This window comes from Monomorium pharaonis, chromosome 1, assembly GCF_013373865.1.
Source record: "Monomorium pharaonis isolate MP-MQ-018 chromosome 1, ASM1337386v2, whole genome shotgun sequence".
Lineage (NCBI taxonomy): Eukaryota > Metazoa > Arthropoda > Insecta > Hymenoptera > Formicidae > Monomorium > Monomorium pharaonis.
The window spans coordinates 35069006-35083210 of NC_050467.1; the positions used below are offsets into that span (position 1 = coordinate 35069006).

Genomic DNA, 14205 nt, shown 5'->3' on the forward strand with positions numbered 1-14205 from the left:
GTCGATGCTGTCTTCTAACACCATGCTCCACTCCACTGACTCCACATCTTTGCATGACAAGTAATTTTGGTTAGTCCGTGAAACTTGCACAAACTGTTTTGTGCAAGTAAGACTGTTGGTTATCCTTTTAAATCAGAGAATTGCGAATAAAAATGGTAAATATGTAATTAATTATTAATACTTTTTGCCCTCGAAATTTTTTCCATTTATTTAATGATGGTTACAATTAGAATTTTTTAGTTTTGTTAATTTTTCTATCATTATTTTTATGGTTATGTGTATCTGCTTATGGGCCGGTTGTTCCAACTTTTTGGTAAACTTATCTACCAGGTAAGCATGTGACTATCTTCATTTATTTTCTTAAATAAATAAAGACAAAGATATATTTACCTGATAGATAAATTTCCAAGAAGTTGGAACAACTGACCTTATATGTAGTAATATTTAAGTTACATATAATTACATGACGAAATAATACTAATTAATTATATTTTTATTATAAAGATGCATGTAAAAATTCAATTAAATTTTTTGACTTTTCTTTAAGCATATATTATAGTTATGCAAGTTTCCTTATATAGGTTTTTAAATATTTATGAGAAAAAAAAGAAATGTCTTTTTGAAGAAATAAGAGGTGCCTGTATTGCTCAGAATAAATAATAAAGGTTATTGCACATGTTTACCCATTTAGATTGCCATGGATAATATACAAAGTGATAACTATCAACTATTTATTAATTATATATTGAATATTGGTATTTATTTCAACATTTGTAGTCAAATTTTTTACACACACACACACACACACACACAAACAGGGTGTCCCTGAACATGTTGATCAACGGTAGTAAAAAGGTAGAAGGGATTGAGATGAACATGAAAGTCCAATATTGTCTTAGGTCTACTAATAATCGAGATATTAGTGTATGGGATCTAATTAATTTCTATTGTAATTTTGAACAATAAATTAATGAAAGCTTATTGTACATTCACGATAGATCTTTTCTTCCGTGTTATAGCTTGAGTGGATTGAGCTCTTCCCTTGGCGGGCTCTCATTCGCATAATTTGAAAGATTAATACTTCGATATTGGTGGACCTAACCCAAGACTTAACCAAAGACAATATTGAACTGTTATGTTTATCTCGATTTCTTCTACCTTTTTATAAGCGTTGACCAACATGTTCAGGGACATTCTGTATATAGAAACTGGGGATTGTTCCTAAATTGCAATTTGGAATTATTATAACATGAAATATATTTGATATATTAAAGTTTTAAATAGTCAAGCAATTTTTGTTGAATGAACATGAAGTAAATTTTTGGAATTAATTAAATACAATACATGCAAATAAGGAAAGATAAAAATTAATGATATAATCTAATTAAGAAAATTAAGAAAGTAAAAATTTATTTTTAAATTAATAAATGATAAATTTTAAATTAATAAATAATGAATAATAAATTAATATGAATGTTTTAATTTTACTCAATCTTTCTCAGCATAAAACAATGATCTCAAGAAAGTTGAAACATAAAAGTAATTACAATTACAATTTTTTAATTTAACAACATAATTACAGTATTAGAAATTTTAATTTAAATTTTGTTTATATTTTTACAATTATATGGTTAACACAGTCTTATTACTACTATTATAATAAATAAAATTAATAATATTAATATAGATTTGTATAATTTTGATTCTTCAAAGCTCCATGATTGAACAAAGATTAAACAGAAGGTTTGAAACTTTAAAACTTTAATCTTTGAAGATTTTTAATTTCAAAGCTTCAAATCTTTAAAGTTTGAATGTTGAAATCTTTGAAGTAAATCATCAAATTTAGTACGTTCAAGATGCAACAAATAATCAGATTATAAGATATCTAAATATTGACATAGATTTACTTCTCCACTACTTAAAAATAAAAATATTAAATGAATCTTTGCTGTAGAATTATGAATTATTTATAAGTTTTCAAAATAATGATTTTTATTTTCTAGCTTGTTCCCTTAACATCAACAACTTTTTAATTAATGCAATTTAAAAGTGAATTAGAAAAAGTAATACATTATATTGCTAATGAATTGTACAAAATGTTAGGAATAAATTCTTAAAAATATAAGTATTTTAATTATATTTTTCTAAAAAAATGTTAAGTTTCTACTCAGAGTGCAACTACTAGTACAAACTTAAAATTTTTAGTATTTAAAGCTGACAAATAGTTTATAATTGTCCGTTTTTTGTTTTGCAAGAAAAGGGAGTAATTCGACAAGGAATAGAAATAAATAATTTTTATTAATTTGATGATTAAATGTCATTTTATAGTTCCGTAATCAATACGACAGCGACGTGACGGTGTGGAGTCCACAAGGTCGACTACATCAGGTGGAATATGCTATGGAAGCTGTGAAGTTGGGATCAGCTACTGTAGGCCTCAAGAGTAAAACACACGCGGTTCTTATTGCGCTGAAGAGAGCGTCGTCGGAGCTGTCAGCTCATCAGAAAAAGATTATACCGATAGACAAACATATGGGAATCAGTATTTCAGGTTTAACAGCTGATGCAAGAATATTAAGGTATACCATTTATTAGTTTTTGCTATTTTGTTTCTGCCATTATTTCTGCTAGATAATATATTAAGAAAAAAAAATTGACTAATTTTTTAACTTGATTGAATTTCTTCAATTTAAACGTTTATGTATATTACATGTTTGTTTTATATTAAATATATAAATAACTGAATAATTAAACTAAAATTTAAAGATAACTATATTTATACGAAGAGAAATATAAAAGGGCTTTTGTTTTTGTTTTACGAACAATTTGTAGAATTTAGTTGAAAGAGGAGGGGGGGATGAATGAATGGATGAATGATTGAATGAAGTTTATTAGCTTTCTCAGCTATTATGTGTTACATAAATTTATATACATAAAATATGCTTTTTTAACATTTGCTTAAACAAATATCAATTCTCTCGCAACTTATTTCCGTCGATAAGGCATTATATAATTTTACACCCTCATAGTACATGCTTTTTTGTGCACTCCTAGTTCTACAGAATTTTATTGCAATAGTCCCATCTTGCCTAGTTTTTCTTCCATCTTCACTCCTAATTACATTTAGTCTATCTTTTAAGTGATTTGGTACTAAGTTATGTAGAATCTTAAATATAAATAGAGAGAGAGAGAGAGAGATTTTCTTGATAAAATTTTAAAAATTATTAGAATTAGAATTAATAATAAATTGAATTTTTGTTATAATTTAATATTCTTAATTAAAATTTTTATTTTAAATATATTTTGAATAATTTTAATGCTAATGATGAATTTATCATAAATTTGCAAGTGTATGAACTTATAAAATATTTGAAGTAATACTTGCTCGATATAATATATTTTTTTCTGTGTATGCATCTAAACTTATTAAAGTTTAAAAAACACTATTTATTTTAATGATGAATATATTTTAAGACCATTATCAAAAATATATCTCTGTAAAATTAAGTTACTTAAAAGAAAAAAAGATAAAATTGAGTGATCTTTTTTACATTGGAATGATATTTTCCTATGTGACTGTTAATAGCGAAAAGATAAACTTAGAATAGCAGTTTATTATTTGTAGCCGTTATATGCGAACTGAATGCCTGAATTATAAGTATGCTCACGACGACACGTTACCTGTGGGTCGTCTGATTACATCTCTGGGAAATAAGATGCAAACGTGCACGCAAAGATACGATCGGCGTCCATACGGTGTGGGCTTACTTGTGGCTGGATATGATGTAAGAATTTATTGAAAGAAAAATCATAGTGTATACGTTTTTCTAACAATGATTCCCAATAGGATCAAGGACCGCATATATATCAGACGTGTCCATCGGCGAATTATTTCGACTGCAAAGCGATGGCTATAGGAGCGCGTTCTCAAAGTGCAAGGACATATCTGGAGAAACATCTAAACGAATTTTTATCATGCGATCTTGACGAGCTAGTCAAACATGGTCTTAGAGCATTACGTGATACTCTACCGAATGAAGTCGATCTATCAGTGAAGGTAAGACTTAGCTTTTCAAAAAATATATCCAATTACTTTTTTTTTAAGTAACAATGTGTTTCCATTATATCAATTGATTCTTTTCATTAGTAGACAAAAATATAACGTTTTAGTTAATATAACAATATAATAGGTCCCTAAACTACCACCCAAGTAATATCTATCTTGCATATAAAAATATTAAAATACAATTATTAAAAAATTTTTAGTTTATAAGGTATTTTATATTTTATATTGAAATATACAAAAAAAATATCAAATATGTTGTAAATTATTTTTTCATAATTCTAATACCTGTGTATATACAGAATAAGAAAAGAAATTATATAATATTATGGAAAAAATCATATAATTTTATTTTAAAAAATTATAATTGTACGACTTAAAATTTTTTTTTTAAATTAATTTTATTATTTGTCTTTTTTTAGACTATACAACTTTTATTTGGACTATTTTTTTTCTAAAATGCTCTCTTGAAGATATTTCTTTGTTTTTATTGAAATGGAAACCAATGAAAAAGAGAATAAAACTAAGAAACTTGCAGTTTTTAAGGAAGTAGTATGTACGGGATAGTTAATAAATTTAAATTCTATGCAATTTAATCATTTTAATTTGTTAATTATTATAACAATTATTGATTACGAGGTTAGTGGAGGTTTTTCAAAGATGCGAACGACTTGAGGACCGATTGAGAAGTGATCTTGTTCTCTAACTTTTTTAGTTTGTAAGTCAGTATTCGATTTAACTTTCTTCGACTAAAGTCGAGAATATAATCGATTGATTTTCTTCCCTATATTCTGCTTATCAATTAATTGTTGATTAATTTTTTCTATTAGTGTCTCTCGCCTCATTGATAGATAATTTGCATAATTTTATGATTGCTCGTTTTACAATATTGTTGGCTGTTTTTACGCTTACGATTCGCATTACGTCGTCGGTACCTGGATGAAGCTCGATTACTCTTCCAATTTGCCATTACAAGGGTGGCGCATTTTTGTTTACAATTAAAACTAAATCATCTTTCTTCAAATTTCTTCTTTGTTGTTTCGTCCATTTGCACTTGCCTTGCAATGACGTCAAGTACTCGACGCTCCATCGCTTCCAGAAATGCTGTGAGATAACTGCCATCTTTTTAATCTATTGTCAGGAACATTGGTTAAATCAACATCCGGTAAATTCGTTAGCGGTTTGTCTATAAAAAAATGCACAGGTATTAACGCTTGAATATTGTTTGCATGTAAAGAAAGCTGACATAATGGTCTGGAATTTATACACGCTTTGATCTGAATAGAGACCATATTCAATTTCTCAAACGTGAACCGAGTCTCCCCGACGACTTAAATGAAATTTGCACGACTTTACTCCCGTTTTTCATAAACCGCTCATGTGAGAAGCATGAGGCAGGATGAAATTCCATTGAATATTCCAGGAGGTGCAATACTCATTTAAGAAGTCACAAAACTCGCTCTTGAGCGCCCTGTACAAATTGCTAAGCTCTTTTTTTGCGCTTACAAAATTAGTTGTGTCGTCTCTGTATATCTTTTGTGGGTGACCTGATCTTTTCACGAAACGCTGCAAAGCGCCGATAAATGCATCCGCCGTCAAATCGTTGACTGCTTCCAAATGAAGCCTTACAAGGAGACACTGGAGTGTGATAATCGATTTGGATGAAACTTATTCTATCGATATATTATCATGTCAAGTATTACTGAGTAAAAAGATAATCAGCAATACTCAACCGTTCAAAAGAAGAAACCGTTCGAAGAAAATCGCAAGTAAAAATTACGAGCGCAATATCAACCCAAAGAAGAGAACCTTTCAGCAAGAAGCGCGTAATTTTGACATTATGGATTTAAGTCTCGATGAGCAACTTTTTTTCTTGAATAAAAAAATTTTTTTTAATGACATACGATTTTTTAACATAATAAAATTAATATAATTAATACGTTTTAAATATTTATTTCATAAAAGTGCATTTTTTCTATACTATCTTTTCTACACTACTTCTGCCTTCTCTCATAGCTAGCAGCCAAATAAAAAAAAATTACTGTTTAAAAATACAATTACATCTATTAATTTCTAGTTATTTTATAGAATATATAATAACGAATTTACTAGACAAAGAAAAAAATACACTTTTATGAAATAAATAATTAAAACGTATTAATTATATTAATTTTATGTTAAAAAATCGTATGTCATTAAAAAAAATTTTATTCAAGAAAAAAAGTTGCTTATCAAGACTTGAACCCGCAATGTCAAAAACGAGTCTAGCACGTTGCCGCACGTATGCGCTTCTTGCTGAAAGGTTCTCTTCTTTCTGGGAGCGTCCCAGATGTGCATAGTGTAAAATGGACACCACCAATTAGATTGCTGAGTTAGGGTTAGGATGAATTTATAGAATTTGATTGGTGGTGTCCGTTTTACACTGTGCGCATCTGAGACACTCTCTTCTTTGGGTTGATATGGCGCTCGTAATTTTTACTCGCGATTTTCTCGCGAACGGTTGAGTATTGCCGATTATCCTTTTACCCAGTAATACTTGACATGATAATATATTGATAGAATAAGTTTTATCCAAATCGATTATTATCACACTCCGGTGTCTTTTTGTTAATAGAGAAACGTATGAACAATGCGAGATAAGATTTATTTGGTTTTTGTTCTTGTCCTTGACTCATCGTAGTGAGCGGGCTCGCATAATCTATCCCTACGACAGTAAATGCTCGACGATAAATTATTCCGCTGGCAACGGTTGCATAATCTGCTGCATTGACCTTGGATTAGCTCTAAAACACGTATCCACGAACCACTCTGCGAGCCAACTCAAGGCCAATATCATTCACGAATCGAAAACGATAACGCCTGTGGGCTAGCATGTAGTATCCTTTGATGCTCCCGCTCAAACAGCAGCAGAGTGAGTCGACACTTCGCAGGTAGTATGATCAGGTGTTTCTTATTATAATTTGACATCGATTTTTGTAGTCTACCGCCCACCCTGAGAAATCCATCACTATCAACGAATGGGGTTATACTGGTAAGAGCACTGCGCGAATTACAGTTTTGCTCTCTTAACAAATTGTGTTCGCGAAAAAACGCTCCTGACTGTGTTTAATTAATTTTAGATACTCTGAGATTAATTCCTCTATTGTCAAATTTGTTCGATTACGATCCACTGGCTCATGTCTTGCATTTGAATAGAATCGATAGCACCAAGCTAGTATCTTCTTAATTTTTGTTAATAATGAAAAATTTCCTAACATTTCTTCTATTATGGAATCAGTGTGACTTGACTCGTATATATTTGTAAGTCTCTCTCTTGTTTAGGAGAGAGAGATGTACAATTCCGAGTTCTTGGTCGGAAGGTTTTGGAATTTGACACGGCCAATGAGTCGCAATATCTGATACCCAAAATGGACCCGATCATTATAATGAACTTGTACGTGAATTGATAAGACTATCACTTCGTGAGATTAAATTGGCCTGATTTTTTTTACCTCCAGTGCTTTATAGGTAAAACAGCTTGCATTCTGCTAATTCTATTTGCGACAAACGTTTTTTGTCGACTCACGTTCCCTGTTATCCACGCGAGAACTATCGTCGAATCACTCCATGTATATATCTCGTGAATCTGAATCGGCAATGAAATAACCACCAATTAAACTACTAACGCTATCGTCCCACGACATAAGTCGTGGAATTGTCAATTTTTTAATTGGAGTTGCACGTGACTTAACGCACAGCAGCCTCGCGACAACTTGATTCGTTTCATTGACAGTTTGTACGTATACATAAGCGCTCGCTCGAAGACATCGCAAAATGCGTGCAAATTAGTGGGTTAGCAATTTCTATCACTTATCTTGGTACAAATGGTCCCATTGTACAAAATCTCGCCAACTCCTTCACATAATCGAGCCATGCGTTCTGTTGATACATTTTCGTCCCATGTAAGATTTAATTACCACGTAATTTGTATTATTAATTTGACCTTAATTATCAACAGGCTCACTAGCCTCAAAATGAATTAAACAGTTTTGAAATAGATGACAATTGCCATTTTGTACATTAGGCATGGCTATTGAAACTCATTGCGTTTAGGTATCCATCGAATACTTAACGTTTTTGCTACATCTTGCTTGTCTGTTATTGTATGAAATTCGCTGCAGTCTCCTTGTCCGCTCTCTTCGTCGCTCTCTTCGCCGAACAATTCTTCAGCCTTGTTTGATTGCCATTTATGCAACTCTGACCCTAACAACGTCATTATTTCGCTTATTAAATGCTTAGCTTTTGTAACATTGTTCACTCCTGTCAAGAGACTTGTCTACGTATAAATCTCGTAAAAGAATTCGTGCCGATTGCGGATACAGTCTCAGATATGCTAGCTAACTGTCGAATGCATCTTACTGCTAGAAAGGGTGCGCACGCCTGTCCATAAGTCACGGTATTTAACCGATATTCCTGTATATACGCTCATCAGGTGAAAGACGCTATAAAACGTAATCGCGATCGCATTCTTGCACGAGAACCTGTCTGTACATCTTTTGCAAGTCAGCAATGATTCTAAATTGCAGAATGATCTTAATTAAAGGATCTTGTAAAATAGCGCCTACCATCAGCGTATAATTTAAAGATAAGCCCGTACTTGTCTTGCAAGAAGCGTCGAACACAACACGAAGCTTCATGATAACGGTTGAATCCTGCCATATTTCGTGGTGAAGTAAATAAACAGCGTACGATCGAGTCACCGATCCCGATAAGACAACTGTCATGTGATTTAAATTGATATATTCTCACATGAACTCTCTCATATGACCTTCTAAACAAATCGTTACTTTTAAATTTTTGTTCTAAATATAATAATTGTTTGTCAGCAATAGATTTCGATTTTCTATCAAGCTTCGTCTTATTTCCGTCGCGGAAAGGCAATCAAACGATAATTCTACCTTCCTTGTCTCGAGTATGAGTTTCTATAAAAAATTGTTCACGTTCGTTCCTCATTCGACCATATCGTGTGTAAACTTGAGCAATTCTCGATCTCCTAAAATTTCGCAATAGCTTTATCTAGCGATGTTCGTATACTCAGAAATACGTGAAGATTTACTCCGTTATCTGCAAAACACCAAAACGGAAGCGGACCCGAAATAATCCAGCCAAACTTGTATTATGCAATGTTGGGATGTTAGTTCCAAGATCGATTTTCGCGGGCTGTAATATGCTTAAAAAGAATTTGCCACCCAATAACATGTCAACTTGACTCAGAAAATGTAATATTGGTTAATTTTAAAGTTTTTGTTATTTCTAGATTTCTTGTATCGATTGCGGCAGAAGGCACGTCTCTTATTATTTGCGGCACGATCAAACAAAATGCAGATAATTTATAATCTGTTACGTGTGACTCAATTGTAACTCGACAACCTTGCGTAATGCGACAAGTTTAAATTGATTCTGATAATTGCTTCCTGAACGCATTCTGATTTTATGTTTAATTTCGCACAAGCAGCCACCGTTATAAAGTTTGCTTCGCTGGCACTGTCGAGTAGGACGCGAATAGTTTGATATAATCCGTTATCACCCTTAACTGCTCTTGCAGTTGCCATTAATATTTGAATCGAACGCTTGAAGTTAGATGCATGATATACAGAAAAGTTAACATTAGATCGCTCGTTCTGAATATCTTTATCGGTAGCGGTTTTTGCTTCACGCGCTAGGGAAACCTCTGTGGTGAATAGCTTCTCGTCCGGATGACACAATGTATTGTGTTGTTTAGCACATACTCTATACGAAGATGCCCTGCACGTGCCGACTAAATGATTGTTTCGCAAACAATTGAAGCAAAGTTTTAACTGTTTAACTAAAATGCTCCAACCAAGCTTTTCCAATGCAGATAATTTGCTATTGTTAATTAGCGTTGTGACCGGAAATTGTCTCCAATCTTGAATCTTGCCGGAAAACATTGGAAGTTTTATGGTCGGCAGTTTGACTCTTGTTTCTCCGTTGGATGCTCCTCGTAACGAACTAGCAGAACTAAACATTCTGATTAATTCTGTTTGTTACTCAAGTACACGCATGATTGCATCGTTAGCGTCGTACTTGCGGTTGATTTATAACTAGCAAGTTCTGATAAAAAATGTTTTTAGTTCGATATATCGTGCGTCAAACTCGTCGTTTTCTCGTTGATCCTTTGCTGAAAATTTCTCCTCCTTGCTGACAATTAATAATTGTTTTTGTAATTCTTCAAATTCTTTGTGAATTTTCTCAAGCCTTTCGGCATTAATTATATTATTGTCTCTGCGTCGGCAGATACTTGCTTGTGTACCTTTTCGGCATATTTCTACAGATTGGTTTATTTACCCTTGATATAACGTTTTTTTTTGTCTCTTTGCACAATTCTTCGCTCATGATTAATGAATTTCTTGATTTTCCTTTTTAACATTTACCTTGCTGCAAACTCTTGGAAATTTCTTAATAGTTTTAGCACAACTTTATTTGCTGATCTCGCACACATTTGTGTAACCATGTACGAGATAGTTAATAGACTTGAATTCTATTTTAACTTAATCACTTTAATTCATTAATTATAATAATTATTGATTACGAGAATACATTAGCGAAGGTTTTTCAAAGATGCGAACGACTTGAGGACCGATCGCGAAATGATCTTGTCCTCTAACTCTCAGTTTATTTGTAAGTATTCGACCTAACTCTCATTCGACTGAAGTCGAGAATACAATCGATCGATTTTCTTCCAAACATAGTATGTACATACATATATTTTATAAGTAATTATTAGTCCCTTATGCTACTTTGAATCGGTTTTCTGCGTTTGTGGGTTATACCATGTCATGTTATACATATTTTATATCATCATGTTATTATATCGTAACTACTCGGTTAAATGGTCAAGTATACTTTTGTATGTCACATATTGAAACTTCGATTTTCGATGAAGGCATAGCTTAAAATTGTCATAAAGTTTACATCATGTATTTTATTTTCTTGAACAAAAATAAAATCTTATAAGAAAAAACAGACTCAGTTTTATTTTTGACTAAGAAATAAAATTCTTCACGTGAACTTTATGACAACTTTGAACATACTACAGCTTTATCAAAAATCGAAGTTTCAGTATGTGACATAGGGTGCGTTCCGTTTCTAACATGATGTATCATTCATTCTCGTTTAACGTTTAACAAACAACGAGGATGTACATAGCACCATGCGCATCTTGCACGAAATGGAACGCATTCATAAAAATGGGATTACCAACTATTTGACCGAATAATTACGACATAAAGTGACATGATTCTCCATTGTTTAAAGAGATCTTCTAATCTGGAGAGCAAATTTTAGCGCTATTTTTGGAAATTTTCTGTGAGAAACTTATAAGGTTTTTTGGAATCTGATTTTTTCTTCCATATTAGTACACTTTTAAAGTTTATTTTAATATTTATTTATTAAAAAATATTAATAAATAAAAAAGTTATAGTATATTAAAATAACACTGTCACATTCTGATTTAAATGTCCGTTTTGGGTCAATACATTTAAGTAATAATAATAATAATACTTTATTACTCTTCAGCAATTTACATAGTGCCAAGAAGGGGACTTGATTTACAATCAAAAGACTATCCATTCATCCTTCCATCCATCCATCCTCCTATTATTTAGATCACAAAGCCTTACTTTATTCTAAACTAAAATAAATAAACTAAGCTAAATACAATCTAATATATATATAACTAACTATAATACTTTATGGCTTACGGTTTACATCACAGTTAGTGGCTTATTCTTTACAGTTTTTCTTTTCCTCTTTACTTTTTTACAGTTTTACAATTACAATTAGCTAATACAAAATGTCTTCATCCTCCTATGTCTCCTAAATAACTTTTCCTCTTTTCTAATTCGCCTATGTTCTATCCTCTTAAATCTGTGACCCTATTTCTACCTCCTTATTCCTATCTTTATAAGCTTTATACGCTTTTTTTTCCTTCCAGAATTTTAACAAAACTCTCTTTTTTTTCATCTAATTCATCATTTTCTAGTCTCTTTTTTTCCCTCTTATTTTTAAGCAATCAAACCATGTCCTCGTTATCTCACAGTCCTCTATAAGATGGTCTAAATTATCCTTTCCTTTCCTACAAAATACGCAAATCCTATCCTCTTCCTTTAACCAATATTTATTATCTTCTTCCATATTACCGCATCTTAATCTAACTAACGCTTTTACGTAATATCTCTTTTACTTGAAACATTTTTCCTACTTAGATATTTTGGTTTCTTATCTATCCTATCCGTACCTACTTTATATTTCGTTTTATATCTTGCCCCTCTTAATCTACTTTCTAGCTCCTGCTTCTGTACGTCTCTATCCCTAGATTCCATTTCTTTAGCGAATTTCCCAGCTACCTCGCTTTCTAGTAATTCTAATGCCCTTGAACTCCAACCATTCCTGTTAAGATAGTTTTCCCTCTCTATCCCATATTGGTCCTTCCATCCCTCTTTTTCTTTTTCATTCCAGCACAATTTCACCCATCTATTATCTTCTAACACTTTAATTTTATCCTCGAACTTCCTAGCTCTTGTGTACCCCATTTAACTCTTAATTTTTCCAACCCTAATTCTAACATCATTATGTATCTCGGAGTGCAAAAATCGAAGGTAAAGATCCATTTAACGTAGTCTAACATTACCTTCTCTAATTCTTTTCTTTCTACCCATCCCCATAATTCTACTCCATATGACATTACACTTTTGACTAGATAGCTAAATAACATCCATCTCCTACTAAAATCATTTTTACAAACTCTTTCACCTAAACCCCATACCCTATTAGCCGCCAGTTTACCTTTTATTCCTAATGTCTTTTATATGGTTACTATAATCTTCCTTTCTATTAAAAACAAAACCTAAGTATTTAAAGGAACTTACCTCTTCTAATTTCCTATCTTTCCATTTCCATCTACCTATTTTTTTCTTACCGCTCCTATGGAATATCATTACCTTTGTTTTTTCCATGTTTAACTCTAAACCTTTGTTTTTTAAGAACTGCTTAAGCGAATCCATCATGTTCATTAAACCTACCCTATTCTTCGCTACCAAGACCATATCATCCGCGTATGCAAGAGACCATATCCTTTTCTTACCTAATTTTATACCGCCTATCCCTCTCTTACATAAGTAGCTATCCAAATCTGCAATATATAAGTTGAAAAGTAATGGACTCATCACACAGCCCTGTCTAACTCCTTTGGTCGTGTAGAACTCCTCCGTCAGCCCTTCTTCGGTCTTCACCGTCACTGTCGTGTTTTCATATAACTTCTTCACTCTCCTAATTGTCTGCTTCCTTATACCTGAATCTTCTAGTATTTTCCATAGCTTCTCCCTTCTTATGTTATCGAAAGCTGCCTTCAAATCCACGAAAAGGGCAAAGATCTTCTTATCCTCCTTCCATTTTTCTCTCTGAATCACATGGTTCAGAATGAAGATATTCTCCATTGCTCTTCTACCTTTCCTGAAGCCGCCTTGACTTTCCGGTAACATCCTTAGCTTCTCCGTTTCCTCCTCTAGGATTCCTCCGCGTAAATTTTATATGCAGAACAGAGCAGAGAAATACCTCTATAGTTTCCTGTTTTTTCCTGATCCCCCTTTTTATATAAAGGCAAGACCACGCTGACCTTCCAGTCCTCTGGGATGTTGTCCCCGCATCAAATTTTCCTTATTAGTTCTGTTAATCCCTTTCTAATAGCTGTACCTCCGTAACGCCATGCCTCTAGGGATATCCCGTCTATGCCTGGAGCTTTCTTATTCTTCAATTTCTCTAACGCTCTTCCGACAATCTCTTCATTAATCGAAAGTCGCCAATTTCCTCTTTCTTTTCGTTTCCATTTTTATTTCCATTTCCATTTTCGGTTTCTTCTCCAATTAACTCCCCATCAATCTCTATGGTCAGCCACCTCCTTTCTATCCGTCCCATCCAGTAGTTTCCTGAAGTACCTTTCCCATTCATTTTTTCCTATCTTGTTTCTTATCTTCCTTCTTCCTTTTCCTGTCCTTTTGTTAATATACTTCCATACCTCTGTAGCATTCTTCAGATATCTGAGTTCTATTTCTTCTTTTTCTTTCCATTCCGCATATTTTTGTTCC

The 14205-nt window shown here is 32.5% G+C and overlaps 1 protein-coding gene and 1 long non-coding RNA gene across 3 annotated transcripts in view; one reads left to right on the forward strand and one right to left on the reverse strand.

Moving 5' to 3' along the window:
* The window catches only part of LOC105834674 (proteasome subunit alpha type-1), a 20302-nt gene continuing 6097 nt past the window's right edge, over window positions 1–14205 (forward strand). For both annotated transcript variants that reach the window (XM_012677338.3, XM_012677339.3), the window contains exons 1-4: window positions 1–155; window positions 2329–2579; window positions 3626–3785; window positions 3848–4057. In XM_012677338.3, coding sequence (XP_012532792.1) covers window positions 153–155; window positions 2329–2579; window positions 3626–3785; window positions 3848–4057 — 624 coding nt within the window. In that variant the 5' untranslated portion in view covers window positions 1–152. The remainder of the gene's footprint in view (window positions 156–2328; window positions 2580–3625; window positions 3786–3847; window positions 4058–14205) is intronic.
* Window positions 4645–6198, reverse strand: LOC114253888. Its single transcript, XR_004962648.1, has 2 exons — window positions 5570–6198; window positions 4645–5249 (listed from the first exon to the last, which is right to left on the reverse strand). It is a non-coding gene; the product is annotated as an uncharacterized LOC114253888 (long non-coding RNA).